Below are 13,987 nucleotides of genomic sequence, written 5' to 3' on the forward strand. Positions count from 1 at the left end.
CAGGAATTTGTCTGGCTGCAGACCCCTTGCAACGCCACAAAAGGCGTGGTGTGTGAGTTCCCACTGCTGAATGGTGAGCATAATTTGTGTTTATTTACTTACATCTATTGGAGTAAAATGTGTGTTTATTTGCTTAATTCTAGTGTAATAAGTGGGTGTTTACTTACTTCTAGTGGAGTATATTGTGTGGTTGGGAGATGGGGTAGGGGTCGTCTCTGTCTGCCTGTCTGTATGTCAACTGTTCGTCTCTGTTTCTGTCTCTCTCTTTCTGTCTCTGTCAGTCTGTCTCTCTCCCTCCCTCTCTTCTCTCTCTCTCGCGCACGCACACAAACACACACACACACACACACACACACACACACACACACACACACACACACACACACACACACACATCCACACACACACGCACACACACACACAAATACACACTCACACACAATGGCAGGGAAGGCGGAATCCATGAATAGGATAGGGTGGATTATTTTTTTAATTAATCCATTTGATACACACACCTTTAACGTGCAGATACAAGTCAACGTGTCAAACATACATAATGGTGTGTACATAATAATGTGTGTGTATGCGTCTCTGTGTGCCTCCCTCTCTCTCTGCTCGCCTGCCTTTTAACCCTGTCACACTGTACTGTGTTTCCACGGAGTTGGCACGGCGTTGTAAATTTCTCAGAGCGCCGTGGGATCATCGCAGGAAAATCAGAACGCCGAGCGACGGCGCGTACTGTGTGCATGCTCAAAGTGCGCGCCGTTGCATGGCGTTCTTGGCGACCCCACCACGTCAAATGGAGATGCCACCGCGTTGCTCCGGCGCTGTAGGAGACCCTATTGCGCGCACCTCGGCGTTCTTCATTTTTCTTGGACGCCGCGGGAACGCCGTGAGGACGCAGCCCTAGTGTGACAGGGGTTTAACAATGTCCACATGTGTTGAATGTGTCCTTCCAATTCTAGCATCCATGTTTCCTTTCTTTCAATTCTAGCATTCAGCTCCTTCAAAAATTATTCAAACCAGAAGCTCACCTTTGCACCAAACAAGACATCAACAAGTTTGGGCAGTGCCGAAGAATGTAGGTCAGAATGTCTGCAACAACAAGTGTCACGTGCTACATGCGTCGCTGCCATGTTCACCCTTTCCTTGGAAGAGGGTGTCAAAGACTGCCAGATGTACTTTGGGGACTTTCTGTTGAACGGTTCTGTCACTCACAATGTGGACAACGCGACCACGACGATGCTACGGATGGGAGTTTACAATGGTAAGTGCTACTTCAGGTAACAGTGGTAAGTGCTGCTTTAGTTTGCAGTGGTAAGTGCTTTCTTAGTTAACAGTGGTAAGTGCTACTTCATTTTGCAGTGGTAAGTGCTACTTTAGCTTGCATTGGTTTGTGCTACTTTAGTTTACAATGGTAAGTGCTACTTCATTTTGCAATGGTAAGTGCTACTTTAGCTTTCATTGGTAAGTGCTACTTCGTTTTGCAGTGGTAATTATCAGCGCTGTTTTAACTTTCATGGGTAAGTGCTACTTAAGTTTACAATGGACAGAACTACTTTAGTTTACAATGGCAAGTGCTACTTTAGTTTACAATGGAAAGTGCTACTTAAGTTTACAGTGGTAAATACTACTTTAGAATCGTCAAACTGTCGTATCTTGAATACATTTGTTGCATACATGTGAGTTTTTTAATACATTTTTGCTTACCTTGCTTGGCTGTCATCCTCCTGTTTCTATTATTTATTATTTATGTGTGACCAAAACAACTTCATATTTACAGCCACTGAAGGTCATCATGAAGCGGACCCCTCTGAGTCTGATGAACCCGCTCCGGCTGCTACGCCCGGTGGTTGCAATTATACAGGTATTTAACATGTTACATGATATACTATGTGTCTAAAAAACAACAACGAAAAAACAAAAGCAAACATTCGACGCGTGTGTTTGTTGTTGTTGTTGTTGTTGTTGTTGTTGTTGTTGTTGTTGTTGTTGTTGTTGTTGTTGTTGTTGTTGTGTTTGCGGTCGCTGTTGCTGTCGCAGTTGCTGTTGTTGTTGCTGCTAATTGTAAATGCAAACTGCAATGTGGATTGGGAAACCAGTTGTGAATGTTATTAGTATTTTTGATTTTGTATTTGGACCAAAAAAACAAGTCGCGTAAGGCGAAATAACTACATTTAGTCAAGCTGTGGAACTCACAGAATGAAACCGAACGCCCTGCATTTTTTCACAATGACCGTAGTCCGCCGCCAGTGCAAAAGGCAGTGAAAATGACTAGCCTGTTTAGCGCGGTAGCGGGTTGCGCTGTGCTGCATAACACGCTTTACTGTACCTCTCTTCGTTTTAACTTTCTTAGCGTGTTTTTAATCGAAACATATCATATCTACAGGGTGACCCAAAAAAAGAGTACCCAAACAAAACGTCATAAATTGAACAAAAATAAAGCAATCTTCATAAAATTTATTTACACACACAAGTAGCCTCTGCATGATTTCAACAACAAATGTTAGCGTTCTAGCTTGTCTTTCAGGAAAGTTATGCTCATTCTACAGAACATGCTCCAAATGGCCTCCCCCGGATTTAAATCCCCCAGATTTCTATCTTTGGGGGTTCCTGAAAGACAACGTCTACAGGAACAACCCACAGACAATCGCAGAACTCAAGTGAGCCATCACAACAACCATTCGCGGAATCTCGCAACAGGAGTGTGTGCGGGTGATTGATAACTTTGCGCGGCGAGTTCACGTTTGCCTGAATCGGCGCGGAGGCCATTTGGAGCATGTTCTGTAGAATGAGCATAACTTTCCTGTATATATTTTTTGAATCAGGAACCGACAAGGAATAAAATGAAATTGTTTTCAAAATGATTTCGGAAATTTAATTTTAATCATAATTTTTGGCTCACGTAAGTGTAGCCTATGCGATGCTAAATTTTGTCTGTCTGTGCGGGCGTGCGTGCGTGCCTATGTATGTATGTCTGTGGTACAAACTTTAACATTTGACTGAACACCGAAATACTAATTTTACCTGGTTATTATTCAAGCAACAGCTTCAAAGTATTGAAGCAATGATCAACATTTCGTCGGCACGTATGTAGTTAAAGTGTGTATCCAAAGAAAACCGGTGGTGGGGGGTTTTGGGGGGGTAAAAACAGCTGACTGGTTTGTGTCGTGTGTGGTATGTAGACCAGGTCAGGGGTCAAGGTTAGGTCAGATCGCGTGAAGGATTGTGGTATAGATACAGTTATCACCGAGCTGCAGTTCGCCGATTCGGAGAAGACGATTTCACATTGTTCGGTTTCGTAGCTCCAGAAAAATAGATAAACAAGTCGCGTAAGGCGAAAATACAATATTTAGTCAAGTAGCTGCCCTTTTTCAGCAAGACCGTATACTCGTAGCATCGTCAGTCCACCGCTCATGGCAAAGGCAGTGAAATTGACAAGAAGAGCGGGGTAGTAGTTGCGCTAAGAAGGATAGCACGCTTTTCTATACCTCTCTTTGTTTTAACTTTCTGAGCGTGTTTTTAATCCAAACATATCATATCTATATGTTTTTGGAATCAGGAACCGACAAGGAATAAGATGAAAGTGTTTTTAAATTGATTTCGAAAAAAAAATTTGATAATAATTTTTATATATTTAATTTTCAGAGCTTGTTTTTAATCCGAATATAACATATTTATATGTTTTTGGAATCAGCAAATGATGGAGAATAAGATAAACGTAAATTTGGATCGTTTTATAAATTTTTATTTTTTTTTACAATTTTCCGATTTTTAATGACCAAAGTCATAAATTAATTTTTAAGCCACCAAGCTGAAATGCAATACCGAACCCCGGGCTTCGTCGAAGATTACTTGACCAAAATTTCAACCAATTTGGTTGAAAAATGAGGGCGTGACAGTGCCGCCTCAACTTTCACGAAAAGCCGGATATGACGTCATCAAAGACATTTATCAAAAAAATGAAAAAAACGTTCGGGGATTTCATACCCAGGAACTCTCATGTCAAATTTCATAAAGATCGGTCCAGTAGTTTAGTCTGAATCGCTCTACACACACACACAGACACACACACAGACACACACACAGACACACGCACATACACCATACCCTCGTTTCGATTCCCCCTCGATGTTAAAATATTTAGTCAAAACTTGACTAAATATAAAAAGATGCCAAAGGAGATTTCCTACAGGTTAATCTGCACAGCGTGTTTTCAGTGTCTGCGCGAGGAAGCGCGGTCGAAAGCGCAGTGTCGATCTGGCCATCTGGCAGTCGTGTCCCCGTAATTAGGCTACAGACAGACACTAGATCTAGTGTCTGTCTCGCACTCTTGCACCGTGTCACCTATGCTTACTGTGTGTGTGTATGTGTGACGGAGTGATTGAGTTTGTGTTACTGTTACTTCGCCTCTTGTTATATTTTTAATTTGCAGAGCTTGTTTTTAATCCGAATATAACATATTTATATGTTTTTGGAATCAGAACATGATGAAAAATAAAATAAACGTAGTTTTGGATCGTTTTATAAAAAAAATATTTTAATTACAATTTTCAGATTTTTAATGACCAAAGTCATTAATTAATTCTTAAGCCTCCATGCTTAATAGCAATACCGAAGTCCGGCCTTTGTCGAAGATTGCTTGGCCAAAATTTCAATCAATTTGATTGAAAAATGAAGGTGTGACAGTGCCGCCTCAACTTTTACAAAAAGCCGGATATGACGTCTGTTACAGTACTACCTGGCAAACCAGTACTATCTGGATAGCAGTGAACAAGTAAGGACTTCTCCCTGAACGAAACTTCTTTTGCCTTTGCGAGCAGTTTTAAAGCGTCCCGTACACAGGTCTAACATTGTAGCCGTCGCAAGATGCTCAAGCAATGATGCTATAAAAAAATTTAAAAAGTAAAAAAAAAGTTATGAGCGAAGCTCTCACGGCTAAAACACACACACGCACCGCCCCTGTACTGCCTTTTATTCCCCCCTCTGCTTCTTTACCTCTGTAAACTTGTAGGGGTAGTTATTTTTCGATAATGACCCAGCAACCAAACAAATAACGACCCAGCAACAGCCTGAATCCTCGATAGTGCAATGGGTTGAGAAGTTGTTCTGTTTCGGTACTACTTTTTGCGACTGAAAAGTTCCGAACGCTCTAACGTACGAAGTATACATCTAACATAAATTAAGTAAACATTTACTGCAAGAACATATGATCACCTGGCATATGCTTGTCACTTGTGTCTGTAATACGACAATGGCCAGTTGAAGAAAAATCAACCGGACAGAATTAACAGAACGAAACTAACGAACAAACGACTTTGTAACACGGTCTTTAGTATTAAACAGGATGCAATAAGTCGGTCAAGGTTATGAGTCAGAGCCACAGCTAGTACCGTCCTTACTCCGGGCTCGCCAGTTATTATTATTACGCTTTCAAGTTTCTCTTTGTGGGATGCTTCTCTCTCTCTCTCTCTCTCTCTCTCTCTCTCTCTCTCTCTCTCTCTCTCTCTCTCTCTCTCGTTCTATCCCTCTCTTTCTCTCTCTCTATCTGTACTCTGTGTGTGTGTGTGTGTGTTGGGAGTGGGGGCTGGTGGAGAGGGGGGGGGGGGGGGGGGGGGGGGCAAAAAGGAAAAACGGAACTAGATCACTACAATGCAACACAGTCAATGAATGATAGTTTACCACAATTGCATATATGTGTATACCGGCTTACATTCTTCTCGTCCTCTTTGTCTGCCGCAAGTCCCCTCAGTTTCGTCACAAAACGCTACAAGCAGGGCACAGATGAAAAATAGCGACACGTGCATTTTGCAGCCGAACTTCATGACGCGCGCGTAAAAGGGGAATCCCCGGGAGTTCCCATTGCTTGAGCAAATTATATAAAAATGAAAATGTAACGAAACGCGAAAATGTGGCAGTTTGTCAGTAGGCTTGATATTTATCACTCGTATCATAGGAGTATTTGAAGTGTCTTCCACAAGCAGCGAAAGTGCATAAATGGCTATTTTGACCCATTTGACCAGATAGTACTGGCCAACCAGGTAGTACTGTAACTGTAAGCCGGATATGACGTCATAAAAGACATTTATCGAAAAAATGAAAAAAAAAACGTCTGGGGATATCATACCCAGGAACTCTCATGTAAAATTTCATAAAGATCGGTCAAGTATTACACACACACACACACACACACACACACACACACACACACACACACACACACACACACACACACACACACACACACACATACACCACGACCCTCGTCTCGATTCCCACTCCATGTTAAAACATTTAGTCAAAACTTGACAAAATGTAAAAGGATCAGTTTAAAATGTCGTTGATATGCGGATTTTATTTCTGAGAAAAAAAACTCGGGTTGTAGCACCCTTCATGCCACTGAAGTCAAAAGAAAATGACACAAAGAGCTAAGGTAATGTTTCAACGTTACGTAAAGTTTGCACCAGACAGCTACAAGAAAAAAAAGTCGCGTAAGGCGAAATTACTACATCTAGTCAAGCTGTGGAACTCACAGAATCAGACTGAACGTAGTCCGCCGCTAGTGCAAAAGGCAGTGAAAGTGACGAGCCTGTTTGGCGCGGAAGCGGTACCGGTTGCGCTGTGTTTCATAGCACGCTTTACTGTACCTCTCTTCGTTTTAACTTTCTGAGCGTGTTTTTAATCCAAACATATCATATCTATATGTTTTTGGAATCAGGAACCGACAAGGAATAAGATGAAATTGTTTATAAATCGAATTCGGAAATTTAATTTGGATCATAATGTTTATATTTTTAATTTTCAGAGCCTGTTTTTAATCCGAATATAACATATTTATATGTTATTGGAATCAGAACATGATGAAGAATAAAATAAAAGTAATTTTAGTTCGTTTAAAAAAAAAATTTAATTACAATTTTCAGATTTTTAATGACCAAAGACATCAATTAATTTTTAAGCCTCCATGCTGAAATGCAATACCGAAGTCCGGCCTTTGTCGAAGATTGCTTGGCCAACATTTCAATCAATTTGATTGAAAAATGAAGTTGTGACAGTGCTGCCTCAACTTTTACAAAAAGCCAGATATGACGTCATCAAAGACATTTATCGAACAAATGAAAAAAACCATTTGGGGATATCATACCCAGAAACTTTCATGTAAAATTTCAGAAAGATCGGTCTAGTAGTTTACTCTGAATCGCTCTACACACACACACGCACAGACAGACACACACAAACACACACACACACACACACACACACACACACACACACACACACAGACACACACACACGCACACACACACACACACACACACACACACACACACCACGACCCTCGTCTCGATTCCCCTCTATGTTAAAACATTTAGTCAAAACGTGACTAAATGTAAACACGCACAACAATCTTCAGTGTAGCCATACCATTATAATTATACAAAAGTTCGCTTGTAATACGGAGCGTGCCTTGTACTGTGCGACCTTGGATGACTGATTTCCAGCCGAAACCTTACTGGCCAATAAAATGTAATAGGCATACCTATTTGTGTGACATTATTCAAGAGATTCTGGCTTTTTTTTTAGGAAATACCACACTTTGCGGCTTTAAATAATTTATTTCTGATCTGACTTTGTTGTTTTGTTTTACCTACTGTGCCGTCTCTCTCTCTCTCTCTCTCTCTCTCTCTCTCTCTCTCTCTCTCTCTCTCTCTCTCTCTCTCTCTCTCTCTCTCTCTCTCTCTCTCTCTCTCTGTGTCTATCTCCCTCTCTCTCTCTCTCTCTCTCTCTCTCTCTCTCTCTCTCTCTCTCTCTCTCTCTCTCTCTTTCTCTCTTGTGCGCGCGTGTGTCTGTCTGTCTCACTGTGTCTATTATTATGTGTATGTGTGTACGTCAGTGTCTGGGTGTATGGGTTTGTGTTCGTGATCGGTGTGTGCCCTTCATACACATATATATTTAAAGTCCGTGTTTTTTTTAATTTTAATTCCAGACAGATGCGGATGCCCTAACTATATGAAAGGCAAAGTAAAAAATTTTGAATGTGGTGCAACACAAAATATTTGCAAAGACGTCGGAAAAAGTGATGGCAAAGTGGCCACGGTGCAGTCAGAGGACCTGAATCGAACGATCCAGTGCTACTGCGGAGCGCCCGACACTGAGGGCTTTCTGGTACGCGCCAGATTCACAACAGGTAAGGTATATATATTCAACTAGATGATTACCCGCTTCGCCGGGTACCGGCTTCGCCGGGAAGAAGAAGAGCCGAATACCAGGCTGCGCCTGGGACCCGGCTCTGCCGGGTGTACGCCGGCGAAGGAAGAAGATAAACGCGCAAAACACTGGAGACCTTCTAAAAATAGTAACGTGCAGTGACCTTCTAAAAATAGTAACGTAGTAACGGGAATATGGATTGACGCGACACGGAGGAAGGGAGATAATCGCGGCTGAAAACACTGGGAAGATAAGGAAGAGTTACTGGTAGTGGATCCGACCCCCCCCCAAAACAAATCGGTTCAGCGCGCACAGCGCTGCGCGCTGAGAGCACGTGTTAAAATATCTCATCGATGAGGTTGTGTCCGGGGTGTAGCTGAATACGGTGTCCAAATTTGAAAAAGATCCACCGAGAACTTTGGCCGTGCATCGCGAACAGACAGACAGACAGACAGACAGACAGACAGACACTAGTCGTATATATATATATAGATAGGTAAGGTAGTTTAAGTCCTGTGAGGCTTTTCTGGAAATAGACGATGTTCGGAATCAACTAGGTCGGGTTTGTATGGGTTGAGAAAGAGTGCATACTCTTGCTTTTAATGAGGCAAACTTTCCCGCGTGACATTTTTAGCCAGTGACTAGCGAGGGGTGTGTCTGCAACACGTGGACAAGAAGCGTGTGTGGACAGTGTGTCTCAATAAAGGCAAGACTGAATATTATTTTACTCTTTCGCAACCCATGAAACCCGACAGAGTTATTTCCGGAGTTGGTCTATTTGCGTCGCTTTTTCCCTGAAACACCCCCAGCTTTTTCCCTGAAACACCCCCAGCTTTTTCCCTGAAACACCCCCAGCTTTTTCCGTTAAAAAAAAGTCCTTCACGTTGTCTTCATTTTTTGAGTGTAAAACAAAATCACAAGTACTGCGACTTATCAGCTTTAAAGTGGACAAATTAGCGGACACAATCTGTTTCGGATTTGTGTTTTTTGAGAATACGTGGAACAAGAGAATCCGCACTTATCGATGAAACCTGTGGAGGGGAAGGGGAGGGGGGGGGGGGGAGTGGGTAAGAAAGTGGTAAGAGAGACGAAAGAGGAAACTGGACAGGGAACAGTCACTGCCTGTTCAGCATTCAATAAAGCCAGAAAAAAAGAAATTACGACATGCAGGTTTTCAATTCATTTTCTTGCAAAGTATATCTGCACAAGCGTGTGTGCCTCTGTGAGTATGTTCGTGGCTGCTTTCATGGGGTGCCTGTATCCTCAGGAATTTGAGGATTTCTTTTATCTCTTTTTTTCTGACACCGTTGATTTAACGTCATTTTTACAGGACAGGGTTTTTTCCTTTCAGTTATAAGTTGTAGTTTGACCTTATTGTTTTAGTACAAGTAGAGCTCGTTCACCAGTAGCAAAGACTCACTCAGTCCGTCAGTGTGTGTGATGGGGGGGGGGGCCTCTCCCGTGACCGGCCACCTGCAAGGTGCGGACAGGTTTGCACTGGCCCTAGGGTGTCCGTTCATGAGAGGGACTGCTGTAACAGTAAAACTATTGTGATACATAAGTAATCAATTTATCCACTTGACTATATTCACAACAGGGACTTATCACTCTTCTTTGCATGTTTTTATGGCTACGTATTTTCAAATACTCTGCAACACATGTAACCCAAATACAACATGTGCCCGTACAATACCGCTTCTTTTATGAAAACATTGCTTCGGCCATGTTGATTTTAATCAACCAATTTTCTTGTACTTATCTGTTCTTGCGTTGGAGAAAGCAGTACATGTATAATGCTCTTCGCCTGCTTACAAGATTGAGTGATTTATCAATTAACGTTTTGAAAACTTAAACCCTATAAAACCTCAACGTTTGTGCCGAATAAGAGATTTATTTAACATATAAGGTGTTCGTGATGGGGAGAGTACGTATGCATTAGTTTATTTTCTGGCTCGGGAAAGCAAGTTTACTGATTTGGAATTTGTGGGGGGGCAATTTAGAAGCGAAAACAAATGTGAGAAGTCGACATGTATGCATGGTTGCGCATAATATGTCATTTTGATGCGCACGAAAGTACCTCGATGTTTTCATCTCTACCTTTCTCTTTCAGAAAACTTGGGAAATGATGCCGAAAGAGAAGTGTCAAACACAGTAGGAGATAACAGCTATACTTGCCCTCGGCTGGAAGGGGAGGAGCACACGTGTATAGAGCGTGGCGACAATTTCCAGATTCGCAAATGTATTGTAAGCTGTCACAGTCAAACACAGACATCAACAGAAAAGCGGAGCGTACTCTGCAAGGCCTCGAACACAGAAGAAGAAACCCCACATTGCCTCACCACAGAAGAAGACACTACCCCTACCATCACCACCACCAGTACTCTCCCTTCCTCTCCCTCCGACCCAGACAGCGACACAAGCACGAACACAACGTGTTGCCCGTGCCCCGAGGTCAGGAACTTCACGCACGACTACCCCGGGCTGACAGGCGAGCAGCTGGCCGAGAAACTGGAGGAGGAGATCAAGAAGGAACTGACACTGGACACAAGCAAGCTGTCCAAGACGCTGGCGAAGAAGACGTCAAAGTACGATAACCGGAGGTCAAGCCAGGCCCTGGGGTCGGTCGGCGTCGTGGTCATCGTCGTCGTCTTCTCCCTCGTCGTTCTGTTCGACCTGCACAAGTTGACCCACTTCTGGGGGCGGAGGTGTAGGAAACACTGCTGAGGTTTGTCGCGTGTGGTCTTGGTCATCGTTGTTGTCTTCTCCTTCATCGTTCTGTCCGACGTGCTAAGGTTGAAACACATCGTTGGGCGGAGGTCAAAACAGCAACATGAACAACAGCAACGACAACAACAATAAAGATGTACAAAAACACAGGAAACACTGCTGACGTCGGTCGTGTGTCTTCGTGGTCATCGTTGTCGTCTTCTTCCTCATCGTCATGTCCGAACTCCTCAGGTTGAAACACATCGTGCTGCGGAGGTCAGCACAGCAATATGAACAACAGCGACGACAACACAGCTGGACATAATTACAGGAAATACTGCTGAGGTTGATCGTGTGGGGTCTTGCTTATCGTCGTCGTCGTCTTCTCCCTCATCCGACCGGCTCAAGTTCATCCACATCTTGGGGCGAAGGTGTAGGTTACACTGCTGAGATTGTTCGTGTGGCGTTGTGGTCTTCTGCCTTACGTCCTGTCAGGCCTGCTCAGGTTGAAACACATCGTGGGGCAGAGGTCAGGCTAGGACAGCAACGCAAACAACAACGACGACAACAATAACAACACAGCTGGACATAAATGTGGGAAAGATTGCTGAGGTTGGTCGTTGTCGTCTTCTCCCTCAATGCATCGTCTTGTCCGACGTGTCTTGGTTGAAGCACACCGTCGGGACGCGGTCAGAACAGCAACGCGAACAACAGCGACGACAACACCAAAGCTTGACATAACTATGGGAGAAATACGGCTGAGGTTGGTCGACTGTGCTAAGCTTTGCTACGGGAAAGTTAAATTGACTAGGTTTGAGAATGACAGTCGAGTTCTACGAAACTCTTGAATTTTGGACTGAATAACAAGAAGTGGTTGTTTATTGGACGAGGAATTCAAAATGCATTGCAGATCAATCCGAAATCGTCGACTTGTTTTTTTGTGTGTGTGTGTGTGTGAGTGTGTGTGTGTGTGTGTGTGTGTGTGTGTGTGTGTGTGTGTGTGTGTGTGTGTGCGTGTGTGTGTGTGTGTGTGTGTGTGTGTGTGTGTGTGTGTGTGTGTGTGATATTTTGTTTTTTGTTTGTTCTGTCTTGATTTACAGCGGGAGTCAACCCCTTGTAAAAGTTATAAACTTGTATAAAGTAGCTTTTCTGTAGATTTAAGGAGTTCTGAGGCCAGAAATGACACATAAAGGAGGTTTTATTGTGCTTATTTTCAAGACATTGACTTAAACTTGAGAGTGGGGTATCAGACTGTTCCACAAAACCACCACTTGTGAAATCTCTAAGATTCTATTGTGTACATTTAATAATAAATCAGCAAGCAATTGATCACATGTGAAGAAGAGTGACGGTAGAACAATACATAACACAAAAACAGTTACTTTGCTGGTCAGATGGAAACAAACGACAACTTTGCACAAACTTGTGAAACTACATTTTTTAGTATGAAAGACTTACATACTCAAGTTCCTGACGTAATCTTGGAAATCAGCACTTAAAGCCCTATTCTATTTGTTGGTTCTAGCCTCACCTCTCCTTGAACTTACAGAACATTTCACTTTTTAAAAAAAAGTGCATGATTTTTCTCAGGGGTAGACTGACTCCAGCGTTAACTGGACATTGCCATGACGTTTCCAACTCAATTAGTCGTAGTAAGCGGTTTAAGGGAGGTAACTATTGCTAACCTACGACATGTGCAGAAACAATAGTTCTCTCGCTTGCGCTAGGACACCGTCAGAATGATACTGTTTGTTGCTTTGTCACAGTCTGTTTGTTTGTTTCTCTGATATCAATATAATTTATGTTAGTCTATCTATTTATATTTCTTTCTTTGTTTCTTCTTTTCTTTCTTTCATTTTTTTGTTGTTGTATTGTCTTTGTTTCTTTCTTTCTGACCTGTTTTGTTCTTCTCTTTCTTCTGCTAGCTCTGATTCCTCTTTTGCGTTCAAAGTTCAACAACAACAACAACAACAACAACAACAACAACAACGACGACGACGACGAAACATGTTCACAAATACAAACAAACACTCAACAAACAAAAAGGAAACAGAAAACATGAAAAACAAATTAATTGGTAAGTGAGACATGTCTCCAGCCAGCATGACTTCCCAAACTGGACTTTCGTGCTAGAAAAAAAAACCCAACAAATTTGAAAAAAAAATTCAACCCCACGCACACCTGCCGTAGGTCTGCATCACATCTTGAACCCAACGACATGCACTAAGATGTCATGTTTCGACCATCCCTCGTAACATGTTCAGTACTCCTAAGGTCATCTTGGCCGAGCGACCGAACAGACCTTGAAAGTCGCCTTGCCTTTTTTCACCCTCCGTAACCTTCCGCGCCTCAATAGAGTGCGGTACTCCTCAACGTAAATTCCTGTCTCGTCACGGGGAAAAACACAACATAAAAAGCGCATCACAGCGTGGATCTGCTGTTTTATAATCGGGTTACGACGTTCGTGTCATACCACAAGGTCAATACCTGAACGGGCAAAAGTTTTCGTAAAAGAGGCGGTTTCTGTGCACGTTAAATCGTTGTAGGCTTCTTCTTTTTTTTTTTTAATGCATTTTAGGGTCGTTCACTTTACACCAATTCATTCATTAGTTCATTTCGTTATTTAATCATTTCACACTTTGCTTGGAAAGTTGCTTCCTCCCAGTGGAAAGCTAGCAGCAATTACGACGTTAGTTTCATACCGTACCGCAAAGATCGATACCCGAACGGGCAAACGTCTTTGTAAAGAGATGTTTGTGCACGTTAAATCGTTGTTAGCCTCTTTTTTTTTGAGGGGGGGGGGTAATTTTTCAGCAATACGTTCCTTCGTTCATTTCACACTTTGCTTGGAAATGCGGTTCGCTTAATTCCTCCCAGTGGCCGGAAAACTAGCAGCAATTACAACGTTCATATCAAACTTTTTATAATGTTACTTTCTGTACATGAATTAACTTGACTTAATTCATGATTTATGTGTTTAGGTTTTTTTTCCCCATCTCATCTTACCTCCTGTACTTTGCTTTACTTTACACTACACTACTCTACACTACTCTACACTACTCTACACTACTCT

The 13,987-nt window shown here is 42.4% G+C and overlaps 1 protein-coding gene across 1 annotated transcript; it reads left to right on the forward strand.

Moving 5' to 3' along the window:
- Window positions 1-1,760: 1,760 nt before the first annotated feature.
- Window positions 1,761-11,829, forward strand: LOC138970830 (uncharacterized). The gene is made up of 3 exons (XM_070343366.1): window positions 1,761-1,867; window positions 7,988-8,188; window positions 10,319-11,829. The coding sequence occupies exons 2-3, from the start codon at window positions 8,011-8,013 to the stop codon at window positions 10,930-10,932; spliced, it is 792 nt and encodes a 263-aa protein (XP_070199467.1). The 5' UTR covers window positions 1,761-1,867; window positions 7,988-8,010; the 3' UTR covers window positions 10,933-11,829.
- The last annotated feature ends 2,158 nt before the right edge of the window (window positions 11,830-13,987 follow it).

The sequence above is a fragment of the Littorina saxatilis genome, linkage group LG7 (genome assembly GCF_037325665.1).
Source record: "Littorina saxatilis isolate snail1 linkage group LG7, US_GU_Lsax_2.0, whole genome shotgun sequence".
Classification (NCBI taxonomy): Eukaryota; Metazoa; Mollusca; class Gastropoda; order Littorinimorpha; family Littorinidae; genus Littorina; species Littorina saxatilis.

Bases quoted from the DNA above. Each gene is read 5' to 3' on its own strand.
- LOC138970830 (XM_070343366.1), top strand. From the start codon at position 8,011: ATGAAAGGCAAAGTAAAAAATTTTGAATGTGGTGCAACACAAAATATT. The intron at 8,189-10,318 runs GTAAGGTATATA...TTTCTCTTTCAG, and splicing joins ACGCGCCAGATTCACAACAG to AAAACTTGGGAAATGATGCC.